The 15,446-nt window shown below is 43.9% G+C and overlaps 1 protein-coding gene across 1 annotated transcript in view; it reads right to left on the bottom strand.

The window, feature by feature from the left end:
* Nucleotides 1-15,446, bottom strand: part of LOC137423229 (sodium/potassium-transporting ATPase subunit beta-1-interacting protein 3) — a 763,631-nt gene that overhangs the window by 423,450 nt on the left and 324,735 nt on the right. The window contains exon 2 of the mRNA XM_068110147.2: nucleotides 7,931-8,068. Coding sequence (XP_067966248.1) covers nucleotides 7,931-8,068 — 138 coding nt within the window. The remainder of the gene's footprint in view (nucleotides 1-7,930; nucleotides 8,069-15,446) is intronic.

Here is a 15,446-nt window from a genome sequence, read left to right as displayed (position 1 = left end):
ATAAATAAATTAATCCTCAGTTTTACCGCCATTTTTCCCAGTGTATATTACACCACCCTATCTAACACGTTACATTAGCTATTTGTGCCCATTGTTTTTGTCTTTCTAACATCCTTAAAAACAGAAAGTTTCTGTTTGGAATGATTGTCAATCTTGTTTGACTGTCAGGCAGACAGCGTAAAAATATTATCTCACTCCTCTCTGCACATGTGCGGTCGGGACAAATTCTGAGCCAAGCTACGGTAAATCGAGAAACTCGTCTTCCTATTCATGTTCGGATTCGTGTTCAAAATATAACATTCGATTTAAATACGTTATTTGTCGATAATAAACTGACAATCACAAACTGATAAGACAGACAGATAGACAGGCATGGACCAAATTGCTTAACCCCACTTTTCGCTTTGCATGCATGGGGTAATAGATGAATATTTCAGAGGCCTTCAAAGAGATAGAAAGTAACAAGCTATTACAAAAGATCAGGGAGATCACAGAATCTTATGTTATGTTACAGAATGTTAGTGTTAGGTTTCAGTCTCGGATTGGATTTCTCAAGAATGGAACAGCAAAATGTGACAGAAGAAAGACAGGTGAAAGCAAGATGGAAGGACTATATAACGAAACTCGTTACAAATGAGATAGCAATACGATGGCAACGTTCGGAGAAAGAGAATTTGAACAAGAACCAACAATGTTAGAATGTGAGTTATGTACAGCCCTGAAAGAGCAAACAAATTGAAAAGCACTAGGTGCTGACAAAATTGTAACACAACTCTTTAAGGTAGCTGGGGAGAAGGCAATCAAAATTTTAACAGCTTCCTCTACACAGATCTGGAGCAGAATTGTAAGGCCTAAAAGGAGGAAGCAGTCATTCTACATACCATTGCCAAAGTCTACATACTATCACTCACCGCAGGCAGGTTGGTGGTCTTTCTGTCTTCTACCGACTCCTCTATGGCCTTGCTCCCCCAACCCTGTTTGTGCTCTGTCCCCCAAATATTCCTACAGGTCGCACAAGATCTGCCAGCAACCCTCTTCTGGTGAAACTGCCAAAATCAAGACTCTCTGCTCACCTTCACTCTTTCATTCCTGTTTTCTCCCACCTCTGGAACAAACTCCCTCACTCTCTTCAATCCCACTTCTCCCTCCAGGTCTTTAAAACAGCTGTTTACCACCATCTCTTATCTTCCCCCATCCAAAACCTTGATCTTTTCTACCCCTGTTAATTCACCCCAGATACACTTTGTTGAAATACCAACTTCTTTCCTGGAAGTCCTTGCAGTGTCCAAGTGTTTTACACTTCTCCCCCCCCTCCCCCACCCCTCGTCCCCCCAAGGCCTCTCCCTCCCACAGATCTCCCGATGTCCCTGCTCTCAAAGAAGTCCCTGATGTCCCTGCTTCGCACCAGGGGCAGCGCTATACCATACATATTTACATAGAGAATTTGGGTCCACTCCCCACCCTCAACACAAAGGACTATACTGTGTTTTTTAACTGCCCAAAACCTTCCCAAGCACAGCTCAAGTACAACCACCAGTTTTCAACTCATTCCGTCCAGCAGTTCAGGAGTGCATAGAAGTCAAACAAAACCTAACACAGACACTTCTTCAATTAGATAGTTCATAGATAGTATATAGATAGATATACAGTCACGTGAAAAGTAAGTACACCCCATGTAAAGTTTTGACTTTTTCAACATATTTCAACACACAGCTATTTTATCTTCATTTCAACAATATATATATATATATAAAACACAGTGTGTGTGGTGTGTGTGTGTGTGTGTGTGTGTGTGTGTGTGTGTGTGTAATGTTACCGATAGACTCCTAAACGGAGAGGCTTACGTGCTTGATATTTGACATAGACATGGCCATTGTGCGTGGGACGAACATGGCCGAACTCAAAATATTTGACGATCCATATTTTTTATTCATATTTACCTCAGCGCATTTCAGCGAAGTACCCGCTAATCTCAGCCGGTTCCAGAGCAGCTCGCTGATTCGCTCAGAGCGATCACGTGATGTTCCATCCCGTCACACGTCACACGTTTTTTCACCTTTTATGCGATCGTGTTTTGTATCGATTTTGTGCGATATGAATTAAATGTCTTTGAAACAGCTGTGAAACGTCTTTCCACAACCCTTCCTTAACCGATTGGAGCAGTTTATTGCCGCACAAAATGAGATCCGCAAAGCGAGTTGGTCGAGTCGTGCTGACAAAGATGGCGACATGGCGGCTTCACTTTTCACGGAGTATGAGCGTTCTATATATTTTCAATTCAGTGCGCTCGTGATTTGTGGCATAGACATGACCATTGGGCCTTCACGGTGTAATTTGTGCGAGGCTTTTGTCCGAGTGAGCTTGAGTCGAGAGGGCGAATGTACGGGTTGGGAATGTACGGGTCTCCCTTCCCCCGCCCGGCAACGCCGGTACTGGAGGACGTCACAGGATCGGTGAGTCTCCAAAAGCCGCTTCGTGCTGTTGCGAATATGCAGGACTATGTCCGATTGTTGTGCTGCTCTCCGACCATGAGAACTGCAACATCATTGTTGACTGGCCATCCCCTTCCCTCCCCCTTCCCCCTCCCCCCTCCATCCCCCCTTCCCTTCCCCCTCCACGCTACCCCCTCCACCCTACCCCTCCCCCCTCCCCCTCCATTTTCCCCCTCCCCCTCCATTTCCCCCCTCCCCCATCCCCTTCCCTTTTCCTCTCCCCCCTCCCCCTCCCTTTCCCCCTCCCCCACCCTTTCCCCCTTCCCCTCCCCTCTCCCCCTCCACCCTACCCCCTCCCCTTCTCCCCTCCCCCTCCCTTTCCCCCTCCCCTCCCCCACCCTTCTCCCCTCCCCCCATTCCCCTCCCCTCCCCCTCCCCTCCCCCCTCCCACCCCCTCCCACCCCCACCCCTCCCCCCTCCCATCCCTCACCCTCCCATCCCTCACCCTCCCCATCCCCCCCTCTTCCCTCTCCCCTCCCCCTCCCTCCTCCCCCCTCCCCCTTTCCCCCTCCCCTCCCCTCCCCCTCCCCCTCCCATCCCTCACCCTCCCATCCCTCACCCTCCCATCCCTCACCCTCGCCATCCCTCACCCTCCCATCCCTCACCCTCCCCATCCCCCCTCTTCCCTCTCCCCTCCCCCCTCCCCCTTCCCCCTCCCCTCCTCCTCTTCCCCCCTCCCATCCCCCCTTCCCCCTCCCCCTTCCCCCTCCCCTCCCCCTCCGGCCCCTCCCCCTCCCCATTCCCCCCTCCCCTCCTCCCTTCCTCCCTTCCCCTCCCCCCCTCCCCTCCTCCCCTCCCCTCCTCCCCTCTTCCCCTCCTCCCTTCCCCCCACCCCTCCCCCCTCCCCTCCCCACTCCCCTCCCCCCCTCCCCCTCCCCATCCCCCCTCTTCTCCCCTCTCCCCCTCCCCCTCCCACTCTTCTCCCCTCCCCCCCGTTCCCCTCCCCTCCCCTCCCCCGCCCGGCAAGACCGGGTACTTCTGCTAGTTGATAGATAAAGGTGATATAATATAACAAATATCATGAAACATTTACATTTTGTAGTCCATTGTATAATTTAAATAAACATAAATGCAAATTTCGCATGTGGAAAAAGTAAGTACACCCCTACATTTATCACTACTTCAAATACTTAAAATTAGAATCAGGTGCACCAGCTCAGGTGCAAATGATTAGAACATCGTTAGAGAGGGTCTTGGAGGAAGCTGTCTTATTTAAACCTCAGACATTTAGTTTGGTTTGCTCTTTGTTGTTGAAGTGTGCGGCGTCACCATGGCTAGATCAAAAGAGCTCTCTGAGGCCTTCAGAAAGAAGCTTATAGATGCCTACAAGTCTGGGAAGGGATTTAAAAAGATCTCCAAACAATTTGAAATCAATCATTCGACTGTCCGGAAGATCATATACAAGTGGAGAAGATTCCAAACAACTGCCAACTTGTTCAGGCCAGGCCGCCCCAGCAAGTGCAGCCTGAGAGCACATCGCAAGATGCTGAAAGAAGTCTCGAAGAACCCCAGAATGTCATCACGGGACCTACAGGTAGATCTTGCCACTGTTGATGTCAAAGTGCATGAGTCTACCATTAGAAAGAGGCTGCACACATTTGATCTACATGGGAGGTGTGCCAGGAGGAAACCTTTGCTGTCCAGAAAGAACATCAGGGCACGACTGAAGTTTGCCAATGAACACCTAGGCAAAGACCAGCACTTCTGGAACAATGTGCTCTGGACAGATGAGTCAAAGGTGGAGCTATTTGGCCACAGTACCGAAGACATGTTTGGCGAAAACAAAAGACACCATTTGACCACAAGAACCTGATACAAACTGTAAAGCATGGTGGTGGAAATATTATGGTTTGGGGCAGCTTTGCTGCATCAGGGCCTGGGCAGCTCACCATCATAGAATCCACTATTAATTCTTCATTTTACCAGAGGGTGCTTGAGGATAATGTGAGGCCATCTGTCGAAAAGTTGAAGCTCAACCGAAGGTGGACCTTGCAACATGCCAATGACCCTAAACATACCAGTAAATCCACCAAGGATTGGCTGAAAAGAAAGAAATGGAGGGTTCTGGAATGGCCAAGTCAAAGTCCGGATCTAAATCCCATCGAGATGTTGTGGGGGGGATTTGAAACGAGCTTTGCATGCAAGAAACCCCTCAAACATCGCACAGCTGAAAGAATTCTGCATGGACGAGTGGGCAAAAATTTCTCCCAGTCGATGTCAGAGACTGGTAAACAGTTATAAGGAATGCCTACTTGAGGTTGTTTCTGCCAAAGGGGGCAATACCACCAAGGGCCAAGGGTGTACTTACTTTTTTCACATGCAAAATTTGCATTTATGTTTATTTAAATTATACAATGGACTACAAAATGTAAATGTTTCATGATATTTGTTATATTATATCACCTTTATCTGTCAATATTGTTGAAAAGAAGATCAAATAGCTGTATGTTGAAATATGTTGAAAAAGTCAAAACTTTACATGGGGTGTACTTACTTTTTCACGTGACTGTATATAGTTCATAGATAGATAGTACTTGTGTGCTTCCCCCTCTCCCCCCAACTTGTCTCCCGCTCTCTTTATTTCATCTTATGTGTCCGTTTGTTTTTTTATCATTAATGCTAGCTCTTACACGAGCCTCGATCTTGTATACAAAAAAAGAAAAAAGAACAAAAATAAAAAGAAATGGGATGCAAGAGAATGATCAAATAACCGATCAGGCTAACCGTACACTCACGGCACTACACTATTCAGCTTGGTAAAGTTTTCTGTTTACCACTCTGTATAGTGTGGCGAAGGGTTGCAGTCCACACATTGCAGTGTATTGCCTAGAAAAATGTGAAAGGCATCGAATACAGTCTATGAACTAGAATGGCACTCGGTAGAGCGCATTCCTCTGCCAGGCCAAAAAGTTTACGTTTTGTATCCACTGATAGGCCGGATCTGTATCAGGACCTGAACCAAAATCGAATCAGCTTGTTCTTGTCATCAACACAACTCATCCACCAAGTTTTGTCATAATCACTCCACAACTTTTTAAAATATCATTTTATTTATTGTTTTGGCCCGATATCTCAATGATGAAGAATGACTTAAAAAATTATTGCAACCCGATCTGGATTTGGATTTTAACCAAAATCGAATCAATTCGTTCTTGGCACATACCAAACCTGTCCACCAAGATTCGCAAAGAGGCAGAAAAAGCGATGTATTTGAGCCAAAAAGAAGAGTTATTGGAAAGACTGGCTGGAGACAAGAGTGCGTCATTAGTGGATAGACAATCTAGCGTCAATGAGTCCAACGTACTCTACATAAAGAACAAGAAAAAGAGCAATCAAAGATTGTAAACTCTCGCCAGGATGTATTTTCAGTGGTTTTTAAGGCGTTTGTGTTAAAACAAATATGGCGGCCGAACAACGTGATTGATGACGTCAGCATTTTTTTTTCTCCACTAATTTATTCCTAGATTATTCTCAATAAATTTCATCTTGATCGGATGATGTTTTTTACTTGTCAAATTATGACGTCATAATCGAGGCACCTATGACATCATTATTCACAGATGTTATTCCACATGGAGAGTTCTTTACAATGAGCCATGTCTCAATTTTTTATACTAGGGCATGCCCGTACTATATATATATCTAAAATTATATCCCCCCCCTCTATTTACATGAAATGGTTTGGTCCAAAGCGAACGGCTTGCGAGTACGGTGACAATCCCCCCCCTCTATTTACATGAAATGGTTTGGTCCAAAGCGAACGGCTTGCGGAGTTTGGTAAAGAAATCGCCATAGCGTGCACAAACGCGCAGGAAAGCGAAAGAATCGCAAAGTAGTTTTAATTAGTTTTCAAACATAGTTTAACGCCAACATAGTTTGCCAACGTGAAATAAATGAATACGCTCTCAAATGTGCCGTCCGAGGCAGAGTCTGTTCGCCACGTTCGGCACACGTGATAGCTCGCTGCTCTCTGATTGGTTGAATCGTTTTTTGGACATAGCTCGCTAACTACTTGTCCGATTAATATGAAACCTTGAAAAGGCACATCCTCGGGTCCCCAGCAATATACCTGGCAAGTTTCAAGTATATCGGACCCGTGGTTGTCGAGAAACAGCGGTCACAGACAGACACACAGAGATTACTGGCATTATAGATAGATTCAGCATTTTCGGAGATATAGAGGTGCAAAGGTTTTCGGTTTTTCCAAGATGGCGGCCGAACCACGTGACCGATGACTTCATCATTATTTTCTTTCTCCGCCAATTTATGTCTAGATGACGCTCAATAAATTTCATCTTGATAGGATGAAGTTTTGTACTTGTCGAATTATGACGTCATAATTGAGGTACATATGACATCATCATTAACATTTGGTTAATTAACACAAATTAACAATTTTTTTTGGTTTTTCCATGATGTCGGCCGAACCACGTAACCTATGACGTCATAATTATCATTAAGAAATGATACAGGTGGAGTTGCACCTATGTTGAAATTTTCCTGTCAATCGGACCAAAGGTTGCAGAGAAAATTATATTTATTCTGTGCGGACAAACAGACAAACAAACAGACAGACAAACAGGCAAACGCACTCAAATGCAATACCCTCTCCTCTGGCGAGGGTAAAAAATGAAGTGGGCATAAGGGCCTGCGTGGCTACAACATTCCTAAAAGTGCAAAAAATGTCGTTTATGGTGAATGGCGCTCATTCGTGGTGCTTGTATGAACATGGGGTTAGAAAAAAGGTTTAGAATACGTCCGCATTTATTTATCATCACCTTGTGCCATGTCCCATTATTCAGGGGTGTCGAGATGTTCAAAGAGTGTGTGGTATTGGCCAGCACAGCTTTTTTACAAACTGGCTAGCCAGACCTCACCTACATGGAAAGGCAATGGCAGGAATTTAGAATTTGGCTAGGTTACTGGCACACACAATGTCTTACTATTTTGAAAGGCATCGTGCAATCTTTAACATGCACCAGTGAATGATAGGAGGCAGAAAGAACAGCAGGATTAACATGCCCCCTGAAGAATGCCACAATCAATAATACAATTCCCTTCCTGTGAGGCATCAATGTGACAATGTATTGTTGGATGAAGAATCAAACCAAGACGAGGCAGCTCAAAAAGCGAGTATGCTTATGCGATTAAGTATGCGATTGCGATTGCGATTAAGTAGCGAGTATGCGATTAAGGTGGCACTCTGAGTCATCAAGTCAACCCTAATAAATCTACATTTATTGACAAGGATATATGAGTGTTATAAATCTAGCCTTATACATTAATTTATTACATAACTTGTTACTTGATAAATTGTCTGAATGAGTGATCTTCTATACTGCAAAAGTGACCCGAGGGGCTACTATATCCTGAAGTTGATTGATCAACAATGCAGGTTAGAATTTCCCCAAAGCCAAGGCATGAAATCATGGTCTCACCACAGTTATGTATCGGCGTCGGTACTGCAGTGTGCCAAAGAGTGCCAGAATGACCACCAGGATGTGCAGGAAGTTGGCGAGGATTGGCACCCATTGGTACCCAAGGAAGTCAAACACCTGTCGTTCCAATGCCTGCACCTGTTTGTGTAAAGTAAATTAAATAGCAAGAGGAATTTTACAATTTAACCATTATTCAAATCCTCACATTCTCACATTTTACCTTCCCTTTCCAGTAGTAAAGCTGGCCACACCTATCTCAATTCCCGTCTTCATTTTAAAATAACCTCAAAACCTCAAAGCAGCCTGTTTTATCCATAGCAAGACAAATGATTCGATAACTCATGTTAAGCGGTATTTCCGGACTTCCGGCACTTGCTTAGTAGGCGTTTGGCAGGAATCACCAGCCATGAGAGTTCAACCGACACTAATCAATGGAGAAAGAAGCAAGGAAGATGTCGAGATGCTTGTGAAATCCAAATACACAATATGCTTCTCGGTTTTGATTAGTGAACCGAACCATTGACCCAATATGCAAATGCTGTTCAAACTAGCAGAGTATCCAACCTCCGGATGGGTGGAGATTGCGCATTACTTGCTGAAAACGTATCGTCTGTATATTTCAAGACTACTATAGATATATGTGTGATGTGCGTCTGAAAGGTCTAATGGGGTTATAGGTCTAAATATTAAGGTGTTTTCGACTGATTAAGGTGTTTAAGGTGTTTTCGATTAAGGTGGCATTCGACTGAAGTGGCATAGGAATGTATAGGTTATTGGTTCATGGTTTGGCATTCGCCGTTTTTTGCCCAAGTCATTCACCAACAGGCTGTCCATATCTGACGTTTAAACTGAAGGTGGCACCATAATGTGGAATTTATTGGTTCATGGTTTGGCATCCACCGTTTCTGCGTTGTCTGTTTGTACTCGGCCTCCCACCTGTGCTTAGCATGGGTACCTCACGAGTATATATAGGCTTATTGAAAAAGAAGTATACACTTTCAAATTTTTATTTTACAAAAACTACAGACATTAAATCAATGTTTCATGTATGGATGGAAAGGAAATCTCTTAAAATTTTGTTTTAATCTCTTTTTGTTTAATTTTTTTCTTTTTTCTTGAAATTTTTGTCTTTTCTTTTAATATTTGTTTTTTTTTGTTACAGAGGGAGGGGGGGGGGGTTATGTTCAAAATGGTGGAAAGCAAACAGGAGAAAGCTTTCTGCATCCTGGAATTCCAAATGACAAATTCAGTGACAAGTGTACAATGACATTTTCAGACACGTTATGAAAATAACCTGTCAACCAGGAAGTCCATCTACAATTGGTACAAATAGTTTGAAGGCACAGGTGGACTTTGCAAGAGAAAGAGCACCGAGCACCATTAAACTTCATAGGAGCCTGTGCTGCAAATTCGGGAAACATTCCAATGCAGTCAAAAAATCAACCAACAGACCAAGTCGTGAGCTACAGTTTCCACAGACAACAGTTTGGCGTGTACTGTGAAAGTGCCTCATCATGAAACCTCACAAGTTGAAGTTATGGCAAGCCCTGAAGGTCAGTGACAAAGTCATTCATTACGATTCAACATGACTCCCACATATGTCGTGTCATACGTGGGAGTCATATTGAGAGCTTGTAAGGTGTGAAAATAACTTCTTAAATGTCTCCCTTCAGTCTGTACAAAGCACAGCCATATGTTCAATAGTACTTGTAAAATTATTTTTTAAAGTGTATACTTCTTTTTGAATAACCCTGTATATATATATATATATATATATATATATATATATATATATATATATATATATATATATATATATACTTAAATATTAACCCAGTATATATATATATATATATATACTTAAATATTGTTACGTTTGAGGGGGGTACGCAATGAAATACCTTAGGGCCAGGTAGAATTGTATAGGTAGTGTTCTCGGAATGTCACGATGAAGAAGAAGAAACCTCCATGTACCAAAGTGGGGAAACTGTTAGATCCTATGTCATGTAAGGTCGTATATTTGTCCCCATGGCGAGGGGTGAGGCGATGCTAATTTGGTAGGGTTTAAGGGTAATTAATTCCCTGTATGTAAATTACTTCTGTGAATTCTCCTTTGTTTCTTATGACACACACCACACCAGCCATGGACCCTGCACCTATACTAATAACACCAAATAAAGTAACCGGAACCAGGAAATTCAAATGCCGCTGAGGCCACCAGCCGATACATCATTGGGGACAGCTGGAGGGGCCAAGGGGCCCCGCCCCGTGGGGTGGTGATTGGTCTGGTACCATGGAGCGATGAGATGGACTCTTTGATTGGAGCAAGCACAGACGTCATCGGATGACGTCGGAGACCGGGGAACGAAAAGACTGTGTCCCGGTATTTTCTTTCTCTTGGTGTCCCAAGCTTATGAAAAGCGGTCACAGTTCCTGCACTTGGGCCTGTGGCTTCATGGATGTGATCATGAACGGTGATGTGATCATTACAACGAGGAATGATTGACACTTCCGTTGAACTTGGGGACGACTAAGAAGAAGACCTTTGCTGGTCGAAAGCTTGTCGAAAATTAAAGATCGACGTCCTGAAGCTACGTCCGCGTCTGATTTAATCTCCTGATTATTTATTTAATGCAAATGAGACACCCTGCTCGTACTGTGGAGTTTCTACTATATATATACAGTCACGTGAAAAAGTAAGTACACCCCATGTAAAGTTTTGACTTTTTCAACATATTTCAACATACAGCTATTTGATCTTCATTTCAACAATATTGATAGATAAAGGTGATATAATATAACAAATATCATGAAACATTTACATTTTATAGTCCATTGTATAATTTAAATAAACATAAATGCAAATTTCGCATGTGGAAAAAGTAAGTACACCCTTGGCTCCAATAGGTGGTATTGCCCCCTTTGGCAGAAACAACCTCAAGTAGGCATTTTTTATAACTGTCTACCAGTCTCTGACATCGACTGGGAGAAATTTTTGCCCACTCCTCCATGCAGAATTCTTTCAGCTGTGCGATGTTTGAGGGGTTTCTTGCATGCACAGCTTGTTTCAAATCCCCCCCACAACATCGCAATGGGATTTAGATCAGGGCTTTGACTTGGCCATTCCAGAACCCTACATTTCTTTCTTTTCAGCCATTCCTTGGTGGATTTACTGGTATGTTTAGGGTCATTGTCATGGTGCAAGGTCCACCTTCGGTTGAGCTTCAACTTTCCGACAGATGGCCTCACATTATCCTCAAGCACCCTCTGGTACAATGAAGAATTCATAGTGGATTCTATGATGGTGAGCTGCCCAGGCCCTGATGCAGCAAAGCTGCCCCAAACCATAATATTTCCACCACCATGCTTTACATTTGGTATCAGGTTCTTGCGGTCAAATGCTTTCTTTGGTTTTCGCCAAACATGGCTTCTGGTACTGTGGCCAAATACAGACTTGGCATTTAATATGGATTATATATTTTTTCTTGACTTGGGTTTACTTTCGTAACTCAGTATATCTATCTGGTGAGTTTCTTTTACACTTTAGTGATTTATTTGTTAAAAGAACCATGTCACTGATTGTCTGTCGCAGCAAGACGTCAACAACAGGATTATATCACAGGTGGCGTGGCAAAATGTATGGACAGGTGCATTTGATGATTGGCTTCACAGTCAGGTATACAAGGGTTGTTGCGTTCTGTATTAGTGGAAAACAACTGCTGCAGGTCTCCAAAAGTTATTGCCGCTTCCTCTGGAGATGGTCCGTCAACTTGACAATGCTGTTTGTCATGGAGTGGTGGCTTTATGAAATTACGGCATGAAACAGCGTGCTATTGCTCGGCAGTATGGCATCACTCAAGGTCAGGTGTCAAAGTTCCTGAAACGAAATGCTCAGAGGGGTGTCCCTACTCCAATACCGAGGCCAGGACGTCCCCGCAGAACCACAATGAGGGATGATCGCCAGCTGCACCGGTTAGTCCGCAATGGCAATACCAAGTCAGCTAATCGGCTTAGGGCTGAGTGGCAGCAACTGACAAATGTGCCTGTATCCAGAAGGCTAGTCAACCAACGACTGGTTCAAGCAGGCTATCGTGCCAGGCGTCCCCTGAGAAAGCCACGCCTGACCAGACAACACTGCCAGCGCCGATTGCAGTGGGCCAGAGAGCACCGTCAATGGCAGCCAGGACACTGGAATCACGTGATCTTCAGTGACGAGTCTAGATTTCTGGTCTATCATCAAGATGGCCACGTTCGAGTGTGCAGACAAGTGCATGAAGCCTACAACAAAGATTGTATAGTGCCAAGAGTCCAAGCTGGAGGTGGTGGGGTGACCGTTTGGGCTGCTTTTCATGCAGGGGGCAAAACTGACCTGGTTGTTCTGAATGGAAACCTGAACCAGTTCAAGTACAGGGCCATTCTGGAAGAAACATTGCTTCCATTTGCTCGTGCAGCCTTTCGAGGAAACTTTGTCTTCCGAGGTGACAATGCACGGCCTCATCATGCTCGCATGATCCAACACTTTCTTGCTGACCGTGGTGTAGAGCATATGGAGTGGCCTGCCATGTCCCCGGATATGAATCCGATAGAGAAGTTGTGGGCAGAATTAACGCGTCAAATCGACCACTTGGACCAGCAGCCGACCTCAATGCGTGAATTGCAGCAGGCTATTGTCACTGCATGGCAAGCGATTCCTGTCCAAACCTTGGCAAATCTCGTGAACATCATGCCTCAATGTGTATGTGCTCTCCTGAATGCTCGTGGGGGGTTACACGAAGTACTGAACTGTAATTTTACTGTCCGTAATCCCAGTCGTAATGTAACTTTTGTTTTTGTTAAAAACATTTTTGGCTAATGTGCATAATAAAGAGATACTTCTGGAAAACGTACAGAAGTATAACACAGTACTGTCAATGAATTGAGTTCGATATCAGTTTACATCACTTTCAAGGATCAATTTATTTGTTTCGAAATGTCAAATGTTGTTTTTGTTTCTTTTAAAGGTCACATTAACAAAATCTAGAATAATTTCAACATAATTCCAATGAACTTTTGGTTCTAAGACATCTTGAAAAGTAAGTTCACCCCCACAAAAAAAATATTCCATATTAAATGCCAAGTCTGTAGCTCTACCTTTGACTCATCTGTCCAGACCATAATGTTCCAGAAGTGCTGGTCTTTGCCTAGGTGTTCATTGGCAAACTTTTGTCTTGCCCTGATGTTCTTTCTGGACAGCAAAGGTTTCCTCCTGGCACACCTCCCATGTAGATCAAATTTGTGCAGCCTCTTTCTAATGGTAGACTCATGCACTTTGACATCAACAGTGGCCAGAGCTACCTGCAGGTCCCGTGATGACATTCTGGGGGTTCTTAGAGACTTATTTCAGCATCTTGCGGTCTACTCTCGGGCTGAACTTGCTGGGGCGGCCTGGCCTGAACAAGTTGGCAGTTGTTTGGAATCTTCTCCACTTGTAGATGATCTTCCGGACAGTCGAATGATTGATTTCAAATTGTTTGGAGATCTTTTTAAATCCCTTCCCAGACTCGTAGGCATCTATAACCTTCTTTCTGAAGGCCTCAGATAGCTCTTTTGATCTCGGCATAGTGACGCCGCACACTTCAACAACAAAGAGCAAACCAAACTAAATGTCTGAGGTTTAAATAAGACAGGTTCCTCCAAGATCCTCTCTAACGATGTTCTAATCATTTGCACCTGAGCTGGTGCACATGATTCAAATTTTAGGTATTTGAAGTCGTGATCAATGGAGGGGTGTACTTGCTTTTTCCACAAGCGAAATTTGCATTTATGTTTATTTAAATTATACAATGGACTACAAAATGTAAATGTTTCATGATATTTGTTATATTATATCACCTTAACTATCAATATTGTTGAAATGAAGATCAAATAGCTATATGTTGAAATATGTTGAAATATGTTGAAAAAGTCAAAACTTTACATGGGGTGAACTTACTTTTTCATGTGATTCTTCTTCAATATACATATTTCAATACATATTACATATCTACAATACATATCTACAATTCTACAATTCTACAATCTACAATTCTACAATACAATACATATCTACAATCTGTAGATTACATATCTACAATACAACATACAATACAATCCAATACATATCTCAATACATACTTCAATACATATTTACCATGTGTATATTGTACACCCTGGTTAGAATACCCTGGTTAGAATACTCCGGTGTGTACCCGGGTTAGAATAGGTACACCGTATCCCTGCGTGTCGTAAGAGGCGACTAAGAGGGTTGGCGTCAGGAAGGGCATCCAGCCATAAAAACATTGCCTCAAAATGAGAACCATGACAATTACAACTACATATGGGCAGGGTACAGCCCGAAGTGGAGATCGGTTTCTGAGGTTTGGGACATGGAATGCAGGGACAATGACAGGGAGATCAGGAGAAGTGGTGGAAGTATTGGTCAGAAGAAGAGTGGACATATGTTGTGTGCAAGAGACGAAATGGAAGGGAAGTGGTGTGAGAATGGTGAAGGGTAGGCAGGGACAGAAATACAAGTTTGTGTGGCAAGGGAGCCCAGAGGGCGTGAATGGTGTTGGTGTCCAGTTTTCTGAGGAGTTTGTAGACAGTGGGGTGAGTGTGACTAGAGTGAGTGAAAGGTTGATGAAGGTGAAAATGATGATTGGGAAGCTCTTGGTGAACGTCATCTCGGGATATGCTCCGCAGGTTGGTCGGAGCGATGAAGAGAAGGACAAGTTCTGGTGTGCGTTAGAGAAGCTGATGGAAAACGTGAAAGACGAGTAGGTTGTTGTGGTAGGAGGATACCTAAATGGACATGTGGGAAGGAGTATGGACGGTTTTGAGGGAGTTCATGGGGGTTACGGATATGGTGTGAGAAATAGAGAAGGTGAAATAATTTTGGAGTTTGCTGATGGAGCTGATTTGTTAAACTCAGTTCCAGAAAGGGGATAATAAGCTTGTTACATAAACTTCAGGTGGGTCGACGACAACCGTTGACTACCTGATGGTGCGTAGGCGGGATAGGGGGCACCTCCGGGACACAAAGGTGATCCCGGGGGACGAGGCTGTTTCAGAGCACCACTTGGTTGTCTGCGACATAAGGGTGAAAGGTGCGAGGAGAGCTCGGTGGGTGAAGCACCAACCGAGAATGAAGGTGTGGAGGTTGAAAGCGGTGACAGTAAGGAGGGCATTAAAAGAGAGGCTGAGTAGGGTAGAGGATGATGTGGTTGAGCTTGAACATGGTTGGATGTCAATGAAAGATAGTCTGTTGGGAGCCGTTGGTGAGGTATGTGGATGGACAAAAGGACCACCGAGGCACTCGGAAACATGGTGGTGGGATGATGAAGTTGGAAAGAGGATTGACGAGAAGAGGAAGAAGTTCAAGGAGTGGCAGAAGGCGAAGGGTACGGGAGCAGAAAAAGCAGAACATGAAAGTTATAAGGCAGCCAAGAAGGCTGCAAAGAAAGAGGTAGCAAAGGCGCAGGAGGCATGTAGGAAAATG

The sequence above is a fragment of the Myxine glutinosa genome, chromosome 3 (genome assembly GCF_964187855.1).
Source record: "Myxine glutinosa chromosome 3, kmMyxGlut1.1, whole genome shotgun sequence".
Classification (NCBI taxonomy): Eukaryota; Metazoa; Chordata; class Myxini; order Myxiniformes; family Myxinidae; genus Myxine; species Myxine glutinosa.
This window is presented reverse-complemented; position numbering and strand designations above follow the sequence as displayed.